The sequence below is a fragment of the Populus euphratica genome, unplaced genomic scaffold, assembly GCF_000495115.2.
Source record: "Populus euphratica unplaced genomic scaffold, PopEup_1.0 scaffold220.1, whole genome shotgun sequence".
Taxonomy (NCBI): domain Eukaryota; kingdom Viridiplantae; phylum Streptophyta; class Magnoliopsida; order Malpighiales; family Salicaceae; genus Populus; species Populus euphratica.
In genome coordinates, this window is record NW_011500103.1 from 33,193 (window position 1) to 58,933 (window position 25,741).

Sequence of the window (25,741 nt, forward strand, 5' to 3'; positions counted from 1 at the left end):
GACAAGTTTATGAAGACGAGTATAGAGAATTGTCTCTACTTGAAGAAAAGGATCTTCCGCTTTCAGCACAAGAAAGGTACTTCTATTAAAAAGCATTTGAATGATTTTATTAAAATGATAGCTGATTTAAAGAATTTAGATATGGAAATTGATGATGAAGATAAAGCTTTGTTGTTATTGAATTCACTGTCTGACACATATAAACATCTCATCACCACTTTACTTTATGGTAAAGAAAAGATTAAATTCATTGAAATGTCCAATGCTTTGATGAATAATGAGTACCGGAAGAAAGACCAGATTGTTCACAAGGAGTCAATGTCAAGACACTGATAGAGGTACGATATGTACCTGACTTGAAGAAAAATTATGTAGTGCCATATGGCGCATTGGAGGTAGTATTGATTGATCATGAGGATTGAATGGAAAAATCTTACCAAGGTAGAGATGTCACTCTATCAATCTCATTGTTCACCAAAGCATTGGACACATCAATGAATTTAATCTTTTCTTTACCATAAAGTAAAGTGGTGACGAGATGTTCATATATGTCAGGCAGTGAATTCAATAACAACAAAGCTTTATCTTCATCATCAATTTCCATATCTAAATTCTTTAAATCAGCTATCATTTTAATAAAATCATTCAAATGTTCATTCATAGAAGTACCTTTCTTGTGCTGAAACCGGAAGATCCTTTTCTTCAAGTAGAGATGTTTCTCTATACTCTTCTTCGTAAACTTGTCCTCTAGTGCTTGCCATAATTCCTTGGCAGAGTTTTGTTCTGAAAAGGCATACTTCGAATCCTTTACAAGACAAAATCGGATGGAACTGCAGGCCAACCGATTTATCATTTCCCAGCTTTTATCATCCAAATCCTCCAGTTTATCTTCTAGAATGAAATCCAAATTCATTTGGACAAGCATATCCATGACTTCACATTTCCACATGCCAAAATTACCCTTCCCATCAAACTTCTCCACCTCAAATTTGGTATTCGATATCGGGATATATTATGGAAGTATACTAGCATTTCCCACTAATCTTTCTTCTGGAATATCAGTCACTAGGACGTTTTTTAATTACAAGTAGGATCCCGAAATTGTTAAAACACGCACTTTTACACTCAAAAGAGCCAAAAACAGTAACTTCAGTATGCTGTTTCACAAAACGGACACCACATTTGTGTCTGGAATATTTGAGAATGCTAGGAACCAGCTTGACTAGACCTAAAACCAGTCAAAAAATCACTAAGTTGGCCAAAAAACCAATCTGACCAAGTTAACTCAGGGAAGGAATATTTTGTCTCTAATAAAGAATATTCTGTCACGGGAATATTCTCTTACTATCAATGAAATATTCTTATTTTGTCAAAAGAATATTCTGTTACTATTAGATGACGTGTCTAATGACAAGGCAATGTGAACCCTTTGTTGATGATGTGGATGATGACTCAATGCCAACGTGTCAGACAATGTGGTTGTCTTCTCATGCTAGAATTCCAGCACTGTCTGGTTTTTTCGGCAAAACTTCAGCGAGCTCTACAGGACTCGTTTCAACTCCGATTTTTATGATCTTTATATTGTCTAACTTGTATCGATGAGAGGAATCTCCGCAAGTGGTCAAAATCAAGATCTGAGAACTTTGGAAATTCTGCAACTTCGAACAGAGAGTTGAAAAAACATGTTTTTTCCGGTGTTCAAACTTCCCTAATGCTCTAATACCAATTTGTTGTGCATACTGGACCGAAAGCAAATACAAATAAAACACAAACAAGCAAATTTATATGGTTCTCCAAAACCGGGTAAGTCCATGGAGGCAGTAAATTGTATATTATTGGAGGAATGATACAAACACTCAACTCAACCCAGTACAGTCCCATAAAATCCAGTGTTTCACTCTTACACTCGGTTGTTTTTTTTAATTTTCACTTTCTCTCCCTCTCACAATTGCATTATTTTCTTCTGCATTTCCGAGGAGAAATGGAAGCATATATATTATGGTTGAAAAAAGGAGAGGGTGGTTGATGGTAATTAAGAAAAATGTGGATAATTTGTAAATATTGACAATTTGCCACATGATGTTTATCAGAATTATGTGATTAGTTATTGGTTTGTGAATTTTAAGGATTCAAAAAATATAATATTGTGATGCCATGCAATATTTCACCGAGCGTAAACAGTCTTTACTTTCAAGTGTTTGGGGCTGCATTATTTTTAGCAGCAGAACAGTGTGTGTGCGGGTTTTCGTATGGCAGGGGAGTGTAGGAAAGTGGAAAAGTTGATTGTGTTAATTTACCCTTATGCATCATAAAGGCAAATGAGCTGTTTCTAGTACTTTACCCATCACAGACATCATAAACTTCATAATCCGAAGGACAAGAAAGCCAGCAATTCTTGTAACATGGGCGTTTATTTAACTACTGAGTTCTTGATACCGGTCCCCTCTTCTTCCATTCAAGATCAGTGACAGCACATTTTGCTTGAAACCTGGTAAGTTCAATATGCTAAATGATCATGAATCTAGTTATCTAAACTTGGCTAGCAATTCTAAACCCTTAACATCAAAAACTTTGGTGCATAGAAACTTCAAGAGTCATAATTTACAAGTACTATATATTCTATAAGTAATGGCAGTTCAAGCATTAACTCCATGACTGGGATCAGCAGAAACCACCTAGCACTGAATAACTCAACCTCCAACGTAGAAATTATATGTTGTAAAGTAGTGAATCAAGATAATGAATAACCTTTTAACTATTCTGATTGAGGTTTGTATAGTACTGTTTGAGGTAGCATCACAACATACATGGTAGGACTGAACCTTCCGAGCTGGTAACCATCCACCAAGAATGCTGACTAGCAACGCTAACATCTAAAAAATTTATCAATATTGTCCATCGTTGGAATTTACAGCATAAAAACAAATTGGTGCAAATTAACATCATGGAAAACTTCAAGTATAATTCGATGATCATACTCTTCAAAGTTCTTTGACATGTAATAACTCAACAGAATTTTTGGTTGGTGTCTCCTGCCTAGTAGGAATCACTTCTGGTGTGCTTGCTGCATTTTCAAGGATAGTGCCAAAGGCTGGAAATCAGTCGTGAATTTGAAGATGTTAAGATGTGTGGCATGAATTAAAAATCCTAGCTACATCAGAACTTCGCATTAAACAATGGAAACTTTATAGGGATAGGATTGTTTTATCTGGGAATGGAATTCTAATAAAATTAAGAATATTAGACATTAGGACTAAAATTTTATTCTCATTTTTTCAATCCTGGTTTTTAAATTCTACCCAAGAGTCAACTCCCGGCAAATCCTAAATCATAAATTAAGTGAGTTGGCTAAAATTATCTAGAATAACTTAGCCTCAAATAAATAGGTTTTTAAAAAATTTCACAAAGAAGTTATTTTTATTTTTTTTTAATTATGGTTTTTAAATCTAACCTAGTTAACCCCTGAACACATCCATAGTCACAAGTCGAGTGAGTTGACCAAGGTTACCAGCGCAACTAAATTTTTTATTTTACAAATATGTAAAAATAATATTTTTAAAAAAAAATTACAAAAAAATTCGATGGGTTTTCAGATGAGTTTAAAAAAACTAAAAAGAAATTAATGAAGAAATTAGGTCCTTATTTTTTTATCATGTTTTTTAGACTCGACTCAGGGTTTGACCCAAGTAGCTTCTAAGTCACAAGTCGAGTAAGTTGACCAAAATTATCTAAATCAACTGATTTTTTATTCTACAAAAATGTTAAAATTATATTTTTTTATAAAGATTTAACAAATAAAATTAACGAGTTTTGAAAAAATATAACAAAAAAATTTAGTCCTTATTTATTTGATTGTAATTTTTAATTAATTTTTTTCTTAGTTTCATCCCTTAACATTTATTTTATTAAATATTTTACTTCATAATTTTTTTAGATTTGTCTTCTATAATATGTTGTCATAATATGTTGTCAATCTTATAACTAGGGTTATGAATTTAGAAAGTTAACTTTAGTGAACTTCTGTTTTTCTACCATATTTTTTTTAAAAAAATTTAATATTTGGTTAGTTATGAATTAATCTCTGTTATTTTTTTAGTTTTTTTCTTTTAAATTATCTTAATTTCATGTTCTAAGTGGCAAATTGATAAGTTAATCTAAATTGATTTGAATATTTCTTATTATTATTTTTTTTTTATTTTATATTTCAATTTTTTATGAATTTGATTTATTTGGTGTCATTATCCTTCTTCTTTTTTAAGCATTAATCGGTTGTGAATGACAAAATTCTTTATTTAAAAAAAAAAACCTGAGTTTCGCATGAAGGTGTTTTTTTAAATTTTAAAAAAATTAGGCCATCCACGATATATCAAGGGTCATCTATATAGCATATACTACACAGCCCAGCAATAGAGTGGCAAATTCAACGGTTTGAGTGAAGTCATTAAATTAATTATAATAACATTTATTAAATCTAATTTTCCAAACAATACACTCCGAATCATAGAGCTGCTCTTGATCGCTTGGAGCATAATCCCATAAAAATCCTTGGAATATCCAGTGGTTTTTCTCCCACCAACGACAGCACAGTGGTTAGGTGAAGTACTCGCAACAAACTCAACAAGAGAATCCAGACCGTCCATTTACCCCCAACCAAATCCTGCACCTCGCCACGTGTCCACCAACATAAGCCTGCAATATTTTTCATATTGCCCAAAATACCCTCAGACTGTGGGCCAGGCAGCAACTACCTCTCCGGGTCCCCCCTCCCCCCACATGGTCCCTTAATTTGGAAAACTTGTTCAAACCAATCACTATGTTTTAATTTCTATCAAATTAAGGCTTCTATTTGGCCTTTTACACTTTTACTTCAACCTATTTACTTATTAATTATCCATAGACACCGACCACTGGCTGATTTTAGATTGGATTTGAAATCCTTAGTATTTGTGGTTTATTATCATGTATGTTTGTGCATGTATTTATAATTTAATAAAAAAGTAAAAGGGCTGATTGACAACATATAAAAAATACAAGGACTATGTTGGGGACGGAGATTCCAATGATTCGGAACCGAAACACAATTATAGGGTCCTTTTAACACACTCTCACTCACTCCCTCCCTCTTACAACATAAAAACAAAAGGAACCTAGACAGAGAGTGTAGTTAGGTGTAACCACCAAAGATGGCTCCCCCTTTTGTTATCAATGGCGCCGTCGCCGCCTCTTCCGGTAACTCCGCCCAGGCTACTGGACGCGTCGCTTCCGTTTATAGCGAAGTTCAATCTAGCCGCATTGATCACGCTCTCCCTCTCCCTTCTGTCCTCCAGAACCCTTTCCAAATCGTCGACGGTCCTCCTAGCTCCGCTGCTGGCAATCCTGGTCAGTGTTGTCTCTAGTCTCCTAGATCAATCAATGTTATCGTAACTAAACTCTTGGTTAATCAATTAATCTCTAAAGTTTTGATTTTGTTTGGTTTTGTTGTGGTGTGTTTGGCAGATGAGATAGCGAAGCTGTTTCCGAATATGTTTGGGCAGCCATCAGCAATGTTGGTGCCAAACAATGTGGATACTTTGAGCTCAGATCAGAAGTTGAGGATTGGTGTCGTTTTGTCCGGTGGACAAGCACCTGGTGGCCATAATGTTATTTCTGGAATCTACGGTAAGCCATGTTAATGGGTCTGATTGTTGTTTTTATGAGTTGATATTGTTGTGTATGGTTTGTGATTGGTTGGTTGTGGTGGCGGTTTAGATTATTTGCAGGAACGGGCGAAAGGAAGTGTGTTGTATGGATTTAGGGGAGGTCCGGCTGGGATCATGAAGTGCAAATATGTTGAATTGAATGCTGATTATATCTATCCTTACAGAAACCAGGTAAAGTTGTGGTTTTTTATGTTTTTATTTGAATGTGGGATTGTTTTGAGTTAGTAAGTAAGGTTGTTGATTTTCGGGGTCGAATTTCTTTGGGTGTGTGCATGGATAATTGTTATATGAAGAGGAGTAGTTGGTTTAGATGAATTATTAACTGGGTTGTAATGTTTGGTAGATTAAATGATCAATGCAATTTGAAGGGTGTACTATGTGAAAGCTATCTTAAACATTGTTTTCTTTAGTTATTGAATGTGCTTATGTTTCTTAAGCGGAACATGATTTCTGATTTGGTTGTTACTTCTTTTTGTTAGGGTGGTTTCGATATGATTGCCAGTGGAAGAGACAAGATTGAAACACCTGAGCAGGTGCAACACTTTCTGAACTCGCTTGTAGTGGAAACTTTTTTTTGTATATTTTCCTAGTGTTATTCTTTTTCTTTTTTCACAAGACTTGATAGGTTAAATGGAATTGAATTGCAGTTTAAACAAGCCGAAGAAACAGCTAAGAAACTTGACCTGGATGGGCTTGTTGTTATTGGTGGGGACGACTCAAACACAAATGCTTGCCTCCTTGCTGAAAACTTCAGGTATGCCTTGATGGAAGTTTGTTATTGTACTATTTTTCAAATTGGGATAGGAATGCTGCTGGATAAGAAGAAAACTTTTTTTTTCAACTACCATTAACCTTATTGATATCACTTTTGTTTCCTTTAATGTTCAATCAGGGGTAAAAATTTGAAAACTCGGGTGATTGGATGCCCAAAAACCATTGATGGTGATTTGAAATGCAAGGAGGTTCCTACCAGTTTTGGATTTGATACTGCTTGCAAGGTGAGTATAAATATTCTTTCCTATTTGAATCAAAATGCTAAGATATAAGATTTTCCTTATGTTATGCATTATGAATTTAGTTGTTGGAATTACTTGATTGTAGTCTTTCATTAAAATTTGCTTGAAAATTGTATGTGGTTGGATGGAAATTCCTTGTTCGAAGCACAGCATCTTATCTCTGTATATAAAACCTTACAGATTATGAATATGATTGAGCAACACTAGTTCAATGTTTCATGGAAACTTGTTACTTTTAACCTTATTTATTTCATTTAATTAACTCTCCTAAAAATGGTAATATATCACAACTTTCATTACACTAATGCAAATTTCCCAAAGCTTGACCCTTTAATTCTGGATTTTGTAGAATCTCAATTTTGCTACTCATGGTCTTAAATTGTTTGTATATGTCTATGCATTATGTGCACATGTTTGTGCAATATATATTTACACACAAATATGTGCCTGTGTGTGTGTGTGTGCAGGGATAGTCTTTGCACTTTCCATTGACACCTGCCTAGCGCACCATGCTTGAGTTGTCCCATTTCATTGACATCTTTTCCGCACATTTAATTGTGAAAGGCAATACTACTGACAGTATTATGCTGGCCCCTACTGAATTGATTGCCATATTATTGCTTGTATGCAATTTGCATTTCTGTTTAACAATTTTTGGACATTTACAATTCTATAGCATGTATTGTCACCTTCTCTTGCATGTGTTATCAATATTGTTATAATGCGATGAGGTTGCAACTAATCCTAATTCCATTAATAGTTTGATATCCTTTTTGTTACCAGCTTCACACAATAGAACATTAATAATATATGTGGTTCATGCAGATATATGCAGAAATGATTGGAAATGTCATGGTTGATGCTCGATCAACTGGAAAATATTATCACTGTAAGTTTGTACGTTGATTTTCTTTTTCAAATAAATTCCTATTATCTGTTTAATGAATCCTTAGTGAAGATAAATACTAATATTAGCTAATTGCATTTGATGAGTGTCCTCAGATATAGAATTGTTCAGATGGCTATTTAAATCATGCTATCATTTTCCCTCAACAAGCACTAGAACGTGAACTGTCACTAACTTCTCTATTTTCCCTGTAGTTACATTATAATTGTTATCCAGTTATCTTTATTTTCTTTGCAACTACACAACTGAGAACTGATCCTGTCTTAATTGCAGTGGGCTGTCAGGAATTTTGCTTTTTCCATACTCGCTCAAGTGTGCTCAAGCATGTTATACACATCACTGATTATCCAAGTAATGCTTGCTCATAATCTGTGTTTCCTGCAGTTGTCCGGCTTATGGGACGTGCAGCTTCTCACATTACATTGGAGTGTGCCTTGCAAACTCATCCGAACATCACCATCATTGGAGAAGAGGTGCTTCTTTTAATATGCTTCTTTAGTTTTGAATATTTGACCAGTTGAGTTTGTTAACTGGTAATTTACCAGTATATCATGTGTTGTGCATCTGTGGAAAAAAAAACTTGGTTCCATTGTTGGTGACTGCTTTGGACTTTGTCAAGTTTGAAGTACCTTGTTTTCATCCTTTGTTGCATCTAATTATGATCCCCATTTTTTGTTAGTTGACTTCCAAAGTAATTCCCTGGCTTAACTCATTAGTAATTAATGCTCAAGCTGATCTGGGAAAGTTGACATTGTGTGTAGGAAAGCTCTTGGGCCAAATCATTTTTGTAATTTCTACTGTTCAGTCAGGTTCATTGTAGAAAAGCTTCCCATATGCGTTATATTACCCTCTTTTATCTTGTTGCAGGTTGCTGCTAAGAAACTGACGCTAAAAAATGTTACAGATTACATAGTGAATGTAATCTGTAAACGGTCTGATCTTGGATATAATTATGGTGTGATTCTTATTCCTGAAGGTTTAATTGATTTCATTCCTGAGGTAGGTTACCTTTTTGTAACTTTAGCGGCAATGTCAATTTTTTCCTTTATTTGAACGCAATGTTCATTTTGATTCTACAGCAATCCCTGTTCAATTAATCATGTTTATTGGATGTTTACCTTTTTGTACCTATAGTGGCAATGTCAATTTTTCTCTTTATTTGAACGCAATGTTCATTTTGATTTGACAGCTATCCACATTCAATTTATCATATTTATTGGATGTTTCTTTTCAGGTTCAGCAGCTTATAGCAGAACTGAATGAGGTTTTGGCCCATGATGTCGTAGATGAAGGTGGGCAATGGAAAAGGAAACTCACAAATCAATCTCTGCAGCTTTTCGAATTTTTACCACCAGCAATTCAAGAACAATTGATGCTTGAAAGAGATCCACATGGAAATGTCCAGGTATTTATTATTTATACCATTTTATGTCTGATTTCAACCATTGTAATTAAGCTGGCATCATTATTCAAAACTCTGCTTTTACCTTCAGGTTGCCAAAATTGAGACCGAGAAAATGCTTATTCAAATGGTTGAGACTGAGTTGGAAAAGAGGAAGCAAGATAGGTCAATACAATTGCATTTTCAAAGGACAGTCCCACTTCTTCGGGTAATTATAACTATTAATTAAAAATCACATCTCTATTATGAGTCACTATTTCCTCTGTTCAATATTACATGATCTGTTTGAAAAGACATTTGACATTGTTCCTATCCTGGAGTGTAATGGAAAGATTAGTGCATGTTTTGTTATAGGTTTTCTGATACATGGTTTGTACTGCTCAGGTATGAAGGAAGATGTGGTTTGCCTACAAACTTCGATTCTACATACTGCTATGCTTTGGGCTATGGTGCAGGAGCTCTCCTTCACAGTGGAAAAACTGGGTTGATATCATCAGTGAGTGATTCTATCCTCCTAGCTGTATTTGCCTTTTTCTGAGTGGTATAAGACTACTAAAAGGTTGTGCTATTCTTGATGTCTTGTAACATCAAAGTTTTGGCACTACTGATTTAGTATCTTAATTTGACAATGTTATGTCTCCAGGTTGGGAATTTGGGTGCTCCTGTTGCAGAATGGACAGTTGGAGGGACGGCATTGACTTCTTTGATGGATGTGGAAAGGAGACATGGTATGCTCTCTTTCTTTAGCATGTTTTGCACAGCCTTATTGATGACAAGATACATTCACTTCCTGGTTTGAAGATACAAAATATGTTGTGGGTTAGAGCATGCTGCATTAGGATGTTGTATTATGGATCTAATTTAAGCTTCAAAAAGTCCGGAGAACTTTTTGTGGGCCAGTATAGGGACATTTCCTGAGTTCCCTGTCTCTCACAACAAAAAGGTTATTTAAATTCAAATGTATTTTAATCTTTTCTAGGTAAATTCAAGCCAGTGATCAAGAAGGCAATGGTAGAGCTTGAAGGTATAAATTCTTTCTTAAGCATCCTCTTTTGCTCTTTTTTATTTAATGTGTAATTCCATCTCACTAATGATAGTAACTGTGGCCTTTGTTTCATTCATTATAAATAGCTTCTGCTTTGTTCTGAAGAAGTATAATAATTAATAGCATGTGTTGCTTGCACTGATCATTTATTTGGATATAACCTGAAACATGTTCAGCAAATTTGACAATCTCGATGAAATTTCAGGTGCACCTTTCAAAAAATTTGCATCCCTGAGGGATGAGTGGGCACTTAAGAATCGGTACATCAGTCCTGGTAAGTCATAAATTTATCAAGCAGTAGCCTTTAATTGGCTTGCTTACATGATACCAGTTCTATTACACCAAGTTATTTGTAAAACATGCACTCCAAGATTATCTACTATGTTTTAACTCTACTGATTCAATCTCAGGTCCCATCCAATTCATGGGCCCAGGATCAGATGCCATTAGCCACACTTTACTATTGGAATTGGGAGCTGATGCCTAGGTGTATTGATAGTTGCAAATTTATGCTCTTCAGAGAGCTGCAAAGTTCATGGGACAGGCATGAGATCTTTTTTTTTTTTTGGTTTTCATTGCTGCTATCTGAGTTGAGAATTCTGGCTTTTTTGTGTTTTTATTGGATGATAATCCTGGGAAACTCAGTTCTACATCCATCAATTGAACTTGTACGATTGAACCTTTGGGTTCCTTTCATAAAAGTGAATAATTTTTTGGCTTCGCCAAAATAGTAGTGAATCTTTAGGCCCCCATCTTCACGATCATGGATGTAATTGAAGAAACACATGCATTTAAGATCAAGTCCTTGCAATTGTGGCAAAAGATAAGCTGACATGAACATATGTTCCAAGATCATTTGTCATGGCAGGATTGATTTTATGCAAATGTTATGTTCGTCTTCATCTATGACTCCATGTACTTTATCAACTGAAATTGACAGGAAATGCAATTCCATTTAGATGATATTGGTCCTGCTTGTATCCAAATGCTGGTTTCTTTCTTTTCAATAGTAATGAATTTGAGTCCATAGAAAGGGTTTTTACTTTCTTTTCTTCTTTTCGGTTTAGATGGTTAGGGTTACTGTTGGAGTCAATTCATACAAGTATTGTGGATGATTTTAAAAATATGTTCTTTAAAGATAGGAAACGAATCCTTTTCGTACAAGCCAAAAGGGATTTAAAGCACTTCTTTTTTTCCCAATCTATCAAACAAAAAGAAAGGATCCCAAAAAGGATTTGAAACTTTTCCTTTCAAACAGAAAATTTTCTTTGCCTTTTTTTTTAATTATGATTGTTATTCTATACTATTTTTATGATTTCTTGTCTAAAAGTTCAAATGCTTTGTTTGTTTGGCTTTTCAATTTCCTCTTTACACGTTACTGGAAAATCTCATGTACATGTCTCACCATTATGGATCTTGACCTGCTTCTTTATCCGCCGTTTCCTTTTTATTTTTTCTTCTATAGAAATCAGCTTTCTTTTTTATGGCTTCATTTTTGTATGACATGATCCTCTAGGGTGCAATTTGATATTTTCTAATTCAATTTCAACATCTTGAAATAGGAGTATCATTTTCAATTTGTAAATTTTTTTGTAAGCAGATAAATATTTCATTGACTTTTTTCACAAGGATTTTTTTTTTTTTTAATTTTGAAGTATGAACAAATAACGTTTTTAACCTTATAAAATACAAAAAAGTTGTCTTTGGTGCTTTCTAGTATTTTTTTTTATGGATATTATGCAATTAAAAGAACCATGGGATATTGTAGGATTTCATGGTATTTTTTTTAATTTTTTAATAAAATAGTTGTTGATGCTTGTTTCATATGCCTCAACTAGTGAGTGGTGTTCAACTAGCAGGTGGTGTTCATGCTATTAAAAAAGATGCGTAAGATGTTTTTTAGTAGCTAAATTTGATTATCTGTTATATAATTAATGTGCAGTAGCAGCACATGTAAATATATTATAATTGAATTATTATTAGTGATTGATTGTTTGTCTTTTTTAATCTAACAAGTAAAATATAGAATTTTTTTTTTATTTGCTTTGGTCTAGCAAACATGACTGATGCTAGACCCAAGTTTGGTTTTAACATGAATTTTAGATTTAAGTGCTTAGGTTAGAAAAATTAAAATTTTTCAACAACATGATTGAACTGATTGAATTGTAAAAACAAACACAATTTAATTAAAACAAGATTTTTCAGTCATATGAAGTATAAATTAGCTATAAAATTTTTTTTTGTGTAATTTATTTTATAAATGTGTTATATTCAGAGAAAAAGAAATGAAAAAAAAATATTAAGTTTTAAGTGATTTATTTTAAGTCTTCAAAAATATATTTTTTTGTGTATTATGAGTGAAAATATTAGTTTTTTTGTTTCCATCCAAGTTTGGATAATTTATTACAAAGGTTGTATTTTTTAAAAATTTAAGATGTTGTATGATCTAATTGTTAAAATTTATTACAAGAAAAGTTTATTCTATGTTATAACTATTAGTATATATAAAAATCTGAAATATATGATCACAAAAGAAAACTTTTAAACCTTTAAATTGATATATTATATTGTAGGAAAAGCAAATATTGTCTATGTAAAAGACTTTTTGTCCTTTTAACTATTTTAATTTGTATAATTTTATAAATGATTTATTCACTAAAATTAGATATTAATAAAAAAAAATCTGAATAAATTTTAAGGATGCATAGGTAATGTCCTAAAATAGAAGAAAACATACAGAAAAGATAAAAATATATCTGATTAAAAAAATAGATAAAAATAATTATATTTTTAGAATAATTATAAATGAATTCTTATATTTTTATATAAAAAAACACACAAGTCTGATATTATTATTAAAATCAGGCTCTTGTATCATGTTAAATCCAGACATGGATGGATCTAATATGACTATCAAATATTTTAAATATTTTTTTTATATTTTTTAAAAAATAATATTAATTTAATGGGAAACATATACTAGTTATAGTGGTGAGGTGTGAACATGGGAAAAGAAGGTACTTGCATCAATATGAAGTTATTGATGCAAATGATCTAGTTTATAGACTTAGCTTAGTAGTAGATCACTACCTCTTCTCTGTCCTAATACGTACGTACACACCAAGCAGTCAAGCCCCATAGCTCATATACACCAAACTTGTCTCGAGCAAGCAATAATTGAGGGGATTCACTTCAGAAGGTGCACGAAACGTTCTTTTGCATGTGAGAATAGTCACAGTTTCGGTTTTCTTTACATCATTGTGAAAAGCCATACAATAATAGAATAACATTAGTGCTGGACAAGCATCATCACATCATAACCACCAAAAAAAATAGAGTTTTTTCTTTTAATTAAGCATATTAAAAAATAAACTGTACAGAAATTTTTTAAAAACAAATAGCTCATTTAAAAGAATTGCAAGTGCCAAATTATAAAATAAGTTGGCATAATTTGCAATAAAAAAAAAAGAGAAAAAAGTATTTTGAAAACACATGATGATAATATTAATATTGATATAAAAATTTCAAGAAGATGAATTTAAAAATACCAAGAAATGTCCTAAATGATAATCAAAATCGGTTACATGAATTATCTAAAAACAAATAAATCTTGTAATTTTTTTATGGTTTATATGAGCTACTTTATTCACTATAAATAATATTTTTTGATATCATTAAATTTATTTTATTAATTTTTTTTCATAGTATTAATAATATTATCATTGTAGTTTGGAAATACTTCTAGAATCTTAGTTTCCATCTTCTTTTTTTCTTTTTTTTATCATTTTTTTATTATAAATTATGTCAGAACATTCTATAATTTGAGATTGCCACTAATAACACTTACGTCCAACTTTTCTTATTTATAGGATTCTTTTTTAAATATTTTCTTTTTAAATATTTTATTGGGCTAGAGCACATAAAAAGGAAGTGTATATGCTCATGGGTTAGGGAAGAATGTACATGTTCATGGGATAGTGATAGGAGTAAAAGAACCCCTTTTTATACAATGACAAGAACCATAACCAAAACCAAAGTCAAAGAGTGCGATAATCGAGATCGAGAGAGAGAGAGGGAAGTGGTGAAGTGAAACCCAAGGTCTAGTGCTCTGAAGCACATGGTGCAACCACATAGTCATCACCATTACCGATGTCAAATAATCATGGCTTTTGTTTTAGCTTCACCTTCATCAATTGCCATGGCCATGGTACTCTTTCCGACTAGATTACCTGTGTATTGGCCACCGTGAGCTCGAGGCATAAAGCCATGACAGTGGTGCATGGGTCCACCCAAATTCCAGTCGTGATAGTTACTCCATGCTCGGGCATCGGAGCCAGAGGCTATTAATGGTGGTATGATTTTACCTTCACCAACACCACCTTCTTACCTGCCTGAGTTATTGTTCTTCCAACCTCCATAAATTAGATTAAGAAAAAAAAAACTGTTTTTGGGAAACGCACGTAAAAGCAATAATTTCTCCCGTTGTAGTAACCATTTAAATGCAGAACTTATCCACTATTATCTCTTTAAATGATGGAATTTTTTTAGTACTTTTTTTTTTTTTTTTAGAAAGGTCAATGAGGTTCTATTTTGTATGGTGATTAGGGTTATGTTTTTCACCAACAACAAGTTTAATCTTTTACTTGCATTGATCCACTAAAAATTCTTAGATCTTGGTTAAGAAAATCATAATTCATAATTTTTTTAAATTTTTTAAATTTACAGAAAATCATAATTCATAATTTTTTAAATTTTTTGTTTTTTAATTATAATTACAAAAATTATCACAATAATAAATACACTTTAACATTAAATATCGACTCTAATGTTTTTCTTATGGTTTATGTATTAATTCAGATTAGTTTTTGTGACTCTAATGTTTTTCTTATTATATATGTATTATTTAAATGGGTTTATGTATTAATTCAGATTAGTTTTTGTATAGATGATATTGGCCTAAAAAAGTAAATTAAATTAAACACTTGTTATAAAGTTCATATTAAAAATTCAAGGATGAGGGTTAAATAATTATTATGAAAAAAATTATTTTTTTTTATCTAATAATTAGATAGGCTAAGATTTAATTAAGAAATTTTAGAGGCATAGTTTTATAAAGATTTTAACATTTTAGGGCTTCAAGATCCCTATTGCTATTTTATCAAAGATATCTCTTCGTTCTCAACTGATAAAATGGATAAGGACCAATTCTCAGGCATCATATAGTAAATTCAAGAACACAATCGGGTATATTTCAATTTAAAAAAAAAAATTATAAAGTAAAAATATATTTTATTACCGATCAATAAATATGTTTTTCTATCATTTTATCCATCAATTAAGGCTAATTTTATTTTCAAATAAACTCAATAGCACACTTTTGTATTTGTTTAGTGAATTAAAAAATATATACATTTTTTTTTTGTTATTGATCTTAGAACTTGAATGTAAGGTATGAAGGGAGGAAACATGGGATCTATTTGTTAAGGTTAAATTACAAATGTTTGAGGGTTTATAAAGGGCCACATACAATAATATAAGGCAAATAGACCCTCTCATACTTTTTTCTAGTACATCATGATTCAGATGTCAAAGTGTTTTTTGTCATCATAGAATCAAGGATCATGCTGTCTGCCTGCCATGAAGTTTTCCAATGCCACAATTGTTATTATTATTATTATTACTGACTCTCTGCCTGCCATGAAGTTTTCCGATGCCACAATTGTTATTATTATTATTATTATTATTTACCCCTTGTACATCTTGCATTATTGCGCTGAGTTGGGTCATGTTTTGAGACACCATAAACAAAAATACGACCGTTTCTTTCGTTTATTAGTTGACTTCACAATAGCAGTTCACTTGATTTGAGTGAAATCAAGGTATTTGTTCAACGACAATTTATTTTTTTCATAAAAAAAATATTGTTATTAAGCTTGTGATTATCCACCAATTTAAAATTTAATCTTCCAATTTAAAATTTAATCTAGATTAAATTTCAAATTAAATTGAGTAAAAATTAATCTAATCAAAACTACTTGATTTAATAGATTAATGTATGATCTAATGAATCTAATTAAAATTTAGTTTAATTTAAAAAATAAAATGATATTATTTTAATTTTTTTTTAAATCATTATATAATATTATTTTAAATTAATTAAAGTTAACATGACTAATTTATAACATAACCCTAAACAATTTTATTCTTTAAAATAAGTTTAATAATATTTTTTTTTAAAAAAAAAGAAAAAAACCTCCATGCACAAGAGGATTCTTGACAACAATTACACAACACATAGTACGTGACTGAACAAATTGTTATCAAGAATACTTGGATTGAGGATGCTATATAAAATACGAAATATTTCCTTCCATTCCAGTCTTTTAAGGTTCTATCTTATCGACTTTCCTGCTGCTTCTCCTTTTTACCATGGAAGGGGGAGTGCAGGGATTGGAGCCCCTTTCAACATCTACAAGCATTTTTGGCCTACCTATTGCCTAATGACCTATATAAGCATGTGTTGTATCTTTCATCAACTTGTCACGTTAAGTCTATGACTTGACAACAATCACAGAAAGCTTTTCAGAGTACATCGATGAAGATGACATGTTACCAAATTAATAAGAGCTTTGATTTGTATAAAATATTGTATAGAAAAGTATTTTTCTGATTTTTCATGTCTTGTTTTTGTTTAAAAAAATATTCTAATTAGAAAACTTATTAACCTAAATTTTCTATCATTAGTTTTTGAATTTAATTTATTTATTAAAAATACTTTCCACTATAAAAATTTTATAAATAATAATTTATTTATAATATCATTTAACAATTTTAATAAATATTATCTTCCCATCACAACTTTTATTACTACTCTTATGGCTACCTCAAATGAAAACTTCACACAATAATCACGATATATTTTTGTTATATATCATTTTTTATTTGTAATTGATTAATTTAAGTATTGAAAGGTTTTTAACTTAAGCATTGAAAGCTATTCGATTCTCATAGAAAACTTGTTTCATAAGAATTTATGAAATAATCTAGCCTAAATTAGTATGTGTTTATCATTTTTGTAGTTTTTATTATTGTGATTTCAAAAAAAAATTTAAAAAAAGCTACAAATTATATCAAGGTTTCAAAAAAAAAAGATTTTAGTGGAATTCATATAAAACTATAACATGTGTTGATTAACTAAAAACTTTAAAATCTACAATTTAGATAAAACACAGACCCACCACACTATTAAATAAAGCCTTAATAAAAATTTCTCAAGAATCCATCAAGACCAAACATGGAAAGGTCTAACTCAGTATGAAGTCTTAAACATTCTAATTTGTTTTAAATAAATTCATATATATTTTTTTCTTATAAAATATTTATGTAAGATAAACTTATTCATCATCTCATCACATCCACCTAAATCTTTACCCTTACAAATATTACCATAACTACTATCATTAACACTCGTTGTCATCATTTTATCATTATAACTCAATATCATCATTATTATCTTCTTTTTTTTTATTTACGTGGGGTGTCCGGGCCAGCTTGCACGCACCACGACTAATCCCCACGGCTCACTGAATACCCTGCAAATTCAGTAGGCATGTAAGGCACCGCGGGGGTGACAGGCGTGCACGCTAGGGCTCAAACCCAGATGCAATGGAAGGAGACAAGTCCCTTCCACTGCTAAGTCAAGCACTGGAATGCCATTATTATCTTAATATTATTAGTGATGATACAAAAATAAAACAGTCGACAGTTATTCTATTTGAGCCTTAGCCCAACAACAAACAACGAGCAACTTTGTTGTTCATTATAATGTTCGTGTTGTGGTCAAATAGTACATAGTGGACAACCAAGTTGTTGGTTGTTAGTCATGGCTTAGTATGTTGCTTGGAATTCAAGCCCAACCCATTTCTAGGTGAGCCACACCAAGACAAGATAACTTTTTGAAAATCAAATCAAATCAAACCGAATAGATGGCACGTCAAACAAATACTTAGCCTGCATTGTTACGACCTCAAAATATCAACATGGCACTAAAACCTTGTAAAACATAGAGCTAAGTCTTGTTAATGTAGTGTCGCAACCTCCCGAGCATGAATTATTAGTGTGGTACCTATCTTTATCACTAATAGTTATCTCACATCTACTTGTCTAAGTAAGGCTACTATAAATGAAAACCATCTAGGTGGTGGTCAAGTGGTAAGGATTTGGGATCAAGGGGTTTGCTCCCTCTGTGGTCTCAGGTTCGAGTCCTTAGTTGCTCATATGATGGCCACTGGAGACTTACATGGTCGTTAACTTCAGGGCCCGTGGGATTAGTCGTGGTGCGCGCAAGCTGGCCCGGATACCCACGTTAATCTAAAAAAAAAAAAGGCTACTACAAATGAAAAATTCATGTTCTACAAGGTAATTTAATGTGACGAGGTGTATAAATATCTTAAGCTAATAAATCACAATATATAAGACCATATCAAACATAACTATACATAAATAATCTCAACATATCTTTGATATACATTATTTTTCTTTTATAGTTTACTAACTTTAATATAAAAAATTTTTATATTATGATAAAAAACTTGTTTTGCAGGGGTTTGAAACTAGCCTAACCCAATTAAGTATATATTGATTAAAATTATAGTTTTTTCTCGACCAAATTTTTTAAAGAAAGCTTTTAATAGGATCCAACAAAACTATAAGAATGTTGATTAATTAAATATTTTTAAATTTATAATGAGGGTAAAACACATATCACACCACAATGCTAAACAAAAATTTCTCAAAAACAAACAAGTCCAACTTTGAAAAATACAAACTCAGTTTAAAGTTTTTCCAACCTAATCGATTGTATTTTTCACTTTGTTACTAGCCAAACGTTCTATATGTGATTTTGTTTTTAGAAATATTTATGCGAAATAAACCCACACTGAAAAAGAGACCGGCATTGATGCTATAAAGCTGGCAGATATTAGACTTGACGTTAAAATAAAAAATAAAAACAATATCCTTTTTTTTCTTTTCCAAGTTCTTGCTGGTTGAACAGAGTGTCAATAAGTTTCGTACCAAATGGCCGCAAGCCCACATGGTTCAGTCTCTCTTTTTGTAGGTTTTTGAAATGCACTTTTGGGAGGCAGTGATTAGGCACTAACTGCATCCTCCTCAATAATCAAACATACAATAATACAAATACCAAGACAGACTCACTCACTGCCATTAAGTGGAAAGTCATTTCCCATAAACCTTTCTTGTTTTTCCAACATTAAGTACATTCTTGATCTTACGCATCCCCTTGGCATTTTCCACGCAGCATCTTCCTCAATGCTTCCGGCACTGCCCGTTCAGAAACAGATACAGTGATTTCTGCACTGTTTATCTAGATCACATCCGATCCAACAGTCACATAAATATAATTTAACCATCATTGTTATTAAACTTAATCTTAAAAGACAAGTTGATTTGCGATCTAGTCCAGGTTGTGTTTCAGGAAAACAGACGGCAGCTGCTGATAAACTCGTAAAAACTCGATTTTGAAAATAACATCCATTCAATATATTAACTGGAATTAACTTGACAAACTTAAACCGAGAACTATTGGTGATAACAGGAATTAATTGATTGGTAGTCATAACTAAATCTTGAATGGAAACCAGTGAGCAGATGATCATTGATTAGGGCATGAAGGCATTGCAATTTACAGGCTAAAACAACAGCTACCTCCAAAAAGCCATGGGGCAGTTGCTGTCAAGATGGAAGAATGAGTGAAGGGGTATGCTGTGCGAGTGTGAATGGGACCCAAAAGGGTTGATGAAATAATGTTTGCTTTTGCATGCACATGACTGATCATTTTCCCTACAAACAAATTTCATCAACATAAAGCCCGTATCTACCATGCAAAGATCTCTTCTCTTCTCTGATCATCCTCGCTTGTTGGATTCCCAAGTGTCCCACCAGCTCACCGTCACTCCTACAAGCTCACAAGCCAACCACTTAGCCCATTATCCCTAGGGGTCCACTCACGTTGTCACCTTACACACCCCTTTTCTTTCTTTCTTTCTTCGATTTTTAGCAATATTTTCATGATGGCAACCGTGTGAAGGATTATATTTTTATACATTTGACTTCATTTTATATATGTCCATCACATGGTTCAAATCCTTAGTTGATATATTGTGGAACCCATCTTGCCAGGAATCGTTGTCGTGCTCACTAGTCCTTAGCTAGATCGATGTGCATTATTGTAAAGATAAGAAATCATATGATATAATCAGCTATAATATGTGCACTTGAGGCATTTGACATGAAGGCTTCACTCACTTTCAAATCTATCTTGATGCATATATAGTTGATGTTCTTGTGGGAGAAATCAAGATTGTAAGAATTTGTCCATTTCGGAATGCATCACATGTAGTATGCTGGAGGTTTCTATGCGAACAAAGATGAATAATATGAGACAATGGCTCATGCAATTATCTAAACCAATCGAGAACTTCATGAAGGACTACTGTACGTTGGTGGGTGGCAAGCATCTTGACATAGTGTATATTTAATTGATGTGTGATCTTGAAGCTAAAACTTTTAGATTCTTTTTCCTGGGAAGAAGTGAAGTTGAGAGAGTGGTGTCTACTTGTATATGGCTATGGCTTATCCACGATTATTAGAAATAAGGAGCGAGATTCTGTATGTTTTTGTATTTTAAAAAAATTAAATTTTTTTTATTTTAAATTAATAATTTTTTTTATTTTTAAATTATTTTAATGCAATGACATAAAAATAATTTTTAAAAAATAAAAAATATTATTTTAATATATTTTTAAATAAAAAATATTTTAAAAAATAACCACAACTTAATAATAAAATGTTATTTTAATCTCCATCAAAATAACAAAATATTATTTTGATCCAACTTATTTATATTTTTTCTCTAGAGAAAATAATGCATTACATGCCAATTGGGTTATATTATAGTACCCACAGAGTATTTACATATCATCAAGTTTCTATTGTCTTAATATTCTATTCATTATTCATTGAATAAAAAAATTTAAATATTTAATCATTATGCAAGTGTGATTTATTTAACTATCAAGAACAACATTCCTTCATAACAACATTCCTCAAACTTTTATATTAAGAATGAATTCGTCTTTGATGGAAAAAAATTTAAGATGATTTATTAATATATTTATGAGAAATATTATATGTTTTTCTAATGTTAAAAGCCTTCCCATCCCATGTTATTAAATTATGATAGGTTAGTTCATAAGGATTAAAGGATTAATTGTATCAATGTTTTTCCCCAACAGGCACTAAAATAATGAAAAAGTCGGGTTAGTATCAAGATTTATTTAAAATTATGTTTGTTTTCTAGAAAGTAGTTTCTGAAATCACTTTTCAAATTTTTATGTTATTAGAAAATTTAGTCAATAGAAAATATTTTTTGATCAAAGAAAAATTTAGCTTGATTTTCAGGAAAGTATTTTCCTGAAAAATTTGAATAGAAAACCATTTTTAAAAGTTGTGAAAAATTTAGAAATATCATATTATTTGCTGATTATATTAAATTTGGTCCTCAAACTTTTGATTGCTATATATATTTTGTTTTTTTTTTTCAACTTATTTTATATTACACTACCAAACATCAAAAAATAATTTAATTTTTCAGAATTATTTTTCAGGAATTCACTTTTAAAAAAACTTCTTTCCAGCCATGCACAGCACATTAAATAAGACAATCTAAATTAACTCAAATTTAATTAAAAAATATTATTTTAAAAATTCTTTTTTAAAAAATAAAATGATATTATTTTCTGTCGGTTAAATTATATTCTAACGTTAACGTCACTTAATTTTAATTTAAAACTTTAACGAAGTTGGATGTACGAATCACAGCTGCCAGGTCTTTAGGATTTGAATTCAAACCCCATGGGTGTTTCGAGCCGTAGGTATTATACATCCCCTTTAGACTTATGTCGATTGGATGGTCAAGATTTTTCTGAAACAAAGTGGGTCCCATTCTGACTCACATCACTGCCACGGTGTCCGTTGTATTGTTTTTCTACAGAGCACTTGATGATCATCATCACGTAATTACTTCCAAAACAGGGACCCTTACAAATCTCCATAGAAAGCCAGCTTGGAGGTTTGGCTGCTACCGCAGACACACTTGCCTATCACACGCTTTCGAAATCTCCCCTGTGCACCTCATCTCACCTCCCCCACACGCGCGCACACCAAAAAAAAAAAAAAAACCTAATAAAATTTTGTTTAGTAACATGTTTGTAATAATATATACTTTAAAATGTTTTTAAATTCTTATAGTTCTGATTTCAAAAAAAAAAAATCTGTTATGAAACTCAATTTGAGTTGATTAGTTATGTTAACATGCAATCTAAATCATCTAGTTAAAATCTTGATGAGATGCTATTATTTTTTTAAAAAAATAAAATTGTTTTAGTTTTTAGTTTAAATTTTTATTTAATTTAAATAAAATTATTTTAGTTTTTAGTTTAAATTTTTATTTAAAATAAGTTGTTTTAGATGTTTTTTTTTAAAATTATCAACTTCAATCATTTTATGGTTACTTAGATGCTTTTTTTTTTTTAAATTATCAACTTCAATCATTTTATGGTTAATTTTTTTAATTTATAATGTTGATCTTGAATTATGTTTTATTTATTATTTTTTAGAGTTTTTTGAGGTGATTGATAATTTATCAGATATTTTTTTAATTGATTTCTGAATTTTTATTTTGAAATGAACATTTTAAAAATTTTATTGTAGTTGGAATAAAAACACTTCCAAATTTATATTTTTTAAAGATTTTTTAGATGGTTTTAAATATGAAAAAAACTTTATTTACATAGAAGAGGAGGTAATGCAAGAAGTCAACCCTCTTAGTTTAGATCTAAAAATGAAGAGGCGGCATGAATCTGGCGAGGACCCCATGGATTAGTCTCACATCCCTACCACTTACAATGACTTGACATCACTCTTAAATTAGAATGGCCCTCTTGCATGTTAATTGGGGTCAACCCTACTTCTCTCGTGTTATAATCAGTTTAATTATTCCCCTAATTGATCTCTCTTTTTTCATAGCATATAATCATAATAATGATCATCAAAAGTTTCAAGATTCAAGTATTTAATGAGCTCTCGACCCATATTTATGCTGTTTTTGGTTAGTGTTCGATATAAAAAACTATATATAGAAGAAAAAAATTAATGAATTTTTATTGTTTTAAAACATAATTCAAGAACATATATTTATAAAGAAATGTTAATGAGCTGATACTTCAGTTTATACTAAAGTTTTATTTAGTTAGTGTTTCAGAAAAAAATTATAAAAGAGATAAATATACGTTTAATTAGAAAGACAAAAATACATGTATAAAATAAATTTATTTTTATAATAATTTTTAAGTGAATTTCTATTATTAAAAAGATAAACATATCTTCTTTATACTAAAATAAAATTCTCAAATGGAGCACCACATCCCGTTACTGCACATCTTTGCAAGTGCTATTTCTTGAGAAAATGACAATACCAAGCCAAAAACACAGTAGAATGATACCTTTTTTACTCTACAATCAAAATCAATGAAAAACAATGGATATTTTCATTTAAGGCAAAAAAAAAAAAAGAGAGGAGTAAATGATGATAATTATGACCTCTCATGACATCTACAGTGTCATGATTTAGACAGGAAGTGTTAACTAACTCAATGTACACACAAATGGCTAGGTAGGTATAAGCAATATCCTTAATTATTAACTAAATAATCTCTCACTAGGAAGGCAAGTAGATTTGATGGAGCCACATGCTCAGAATTCAAATTAAGAAAATGATCTTGTAGTAAATTTTCATGATATGCATCTATCCATGTATATAAATGGTTCGATGAAGATATGATTGGAGATATGAAGGCAAGTATATGAAAACTATGGTACTGGAATAATCTTATCATTCAATCTAAAATTTTAATCTCACAATCATGGTACAATGGTTTTTATTATTTTTTTTAAATTGATGTAAGTAGCCTACATGAAATTAATTTTAGCATTAAAAACCAAAATTATTAAATTCATGATTCAATTTTCAATTTAAAATTTAAAATGATATATATTTTTTTAAAAATAATTTTTGTTTTGATTATATAAATTAGATTATAAATTGATTTGTAGTATCTACTCTTATTTATTTTTTTAAAATTCAAATTTAGTCAAATCTTATCTCTATTTCGGTTAAAAGGATACTGGATATTTTGAAAATATGATAATGATTACTTATAAAATATATTTTTTTAGAAATATATTAAAATTATTTTTTAAAAATGTTAAAAAAATATTAATTTAAAATAAAAAATATAAAAAATTATTTTTTTAAAACACTTTATAAATACACAAACAAACATTACCTAAATCTTCCCTATTCTAGTCGGTTTGAAAATATAATTATAATTGTTTTTTAAATTGTAGTAAATTTTCATGATATGCATCAATCCATGTATATAAATGGTTTGATGAAGATATGATTGGAGATACGAAGGCAAGTATATAAAAACTATGGTACCGGAATAATCTTATCATTAAATCTAAAATTTGAACCTCATAATCACAGTACAATGGTTTTTACTAATTTATTAAAATTGATGTAAATAGCCTATATGAAATTAATTTTAGCATTAAAAACCAAAATTATTAAATTCATGATCTTAGGCTAAAGTTATGAATGTTGCGTTAGTTTAACAACAATGAGAATATAGTATGCAGATGTTCCTGTAGAAACTAAAGGTTGCATATATAATTTCTTATTACATGGTTGCATATATAATGGACCCAACCTCTAAGCTCTCCTATCTCTTCATTTTTATTGACTCTTTCTCCCTTGTTTTTAGCTCTTGTAGAGTCAAGCTGAACTGAACTCTGAACCAAGCTCAGTCCCAAGAAAACAGAGAAACTTCCCCCACACTTCCTCCCCTCTCTCTCTTTCATTATCCAACAATATGGCTTAGGCTAAAGTTATGAATTAAATGAATTAACTCAAATTAATTCAAATTAATTAAAAACAATGATGTTTTAATAAAAAAAATTAAAAATTAAAATGATATATTTAAAAAAAAAATTAATTTTTATTTTAATTATATTTTAATTATATGAATTAGATTGTAGATTGATTTGTTGAGTATCTCAAACTTAACCGGTATCTATTTTTATCTATTTATTTAAAATTCAAATTTGGTCAAACCTTATCTCTATCTCGGTTAAAGAGATGTTTTGAAAATGTGATAATAATTACTTATAAAGTATATATCTTTTAGAAATATATCAAAATTATTTTTTAAAAATACTAAAAAAATATTAATTTAAAATAAAAAATATAAAACATTATTTTTTTCAAAACACTTTATAAACACACAAACAAACATTACCTAAGTTTTCCTAACTATAGTCCGTTTGAAAATGTGATTATTATTGTTTTTTAAAATATTTTTTATTTGGAAATATATTAAAATAATATTTTTTATTTTATAAAAATTATTTTTGATATTAACGCATTAAAACAATTTGAAAATATAAAAAAATATTATTTAAAAAAAATAAAAAATATTTTTAAAATAAAAAAAAGTTGCGTTAGTTTAATAACAATGAGAATATAGTACT

General features: G+C 30.6%; 1 protein-coding gene and 1 long non-coding RNA gene across 2 annotated transcripts; both read left to right on the top strand.

Moving 5' to 3' along the window:
- The first annotated feature begins 1,500 nt into the window (after positions 1–1,500).
- LOC105109513 (uncharacterized) lies at positions 1,501–24,939 on the top strand. The gene is made up of 3 exons (XR_839269.1): positions 1,501–1,909; positions 20,033–20,038; positions 24,929–24,939. It is a non-coding gene; the product is annotated as an uncharacterized LOC105109513 (long non-coding RNA).
- On the top strand, positions 5,105–11,041 carry LOC105109512 (pyrophosphate--fructose 6-phosphate 1-phosphotransferase subunit beta-like). Its single transcript, XM_011004240.1, is given in 17 exon segments — positions 5,105–5,379; positions 5,497–5,658; positions 5,749–5,870; positions 6,179–6,232; positions 6,347–6,453; positions 6,592–6,697; positions 7,541–7,604; positions 8,007–8,095; positions 8,490–8,621; positions 8,857–9,027; positions 9,116–9,184; positions 9,186–9,232; positions 9,409–9,520; positions 9,668–9,752; positions 10,004–10,048; positions 10,275–10,343; positions 10,480–11,041. Coding segments are annotated over 17 exon segments (1,707 nt in total). The 5' UTR covers positions 5,105–5,183; the 3' UTR covers positions 10,557–11,041.
- Positions 24,940–25,741: the final 802 nt, after the last annotated feature.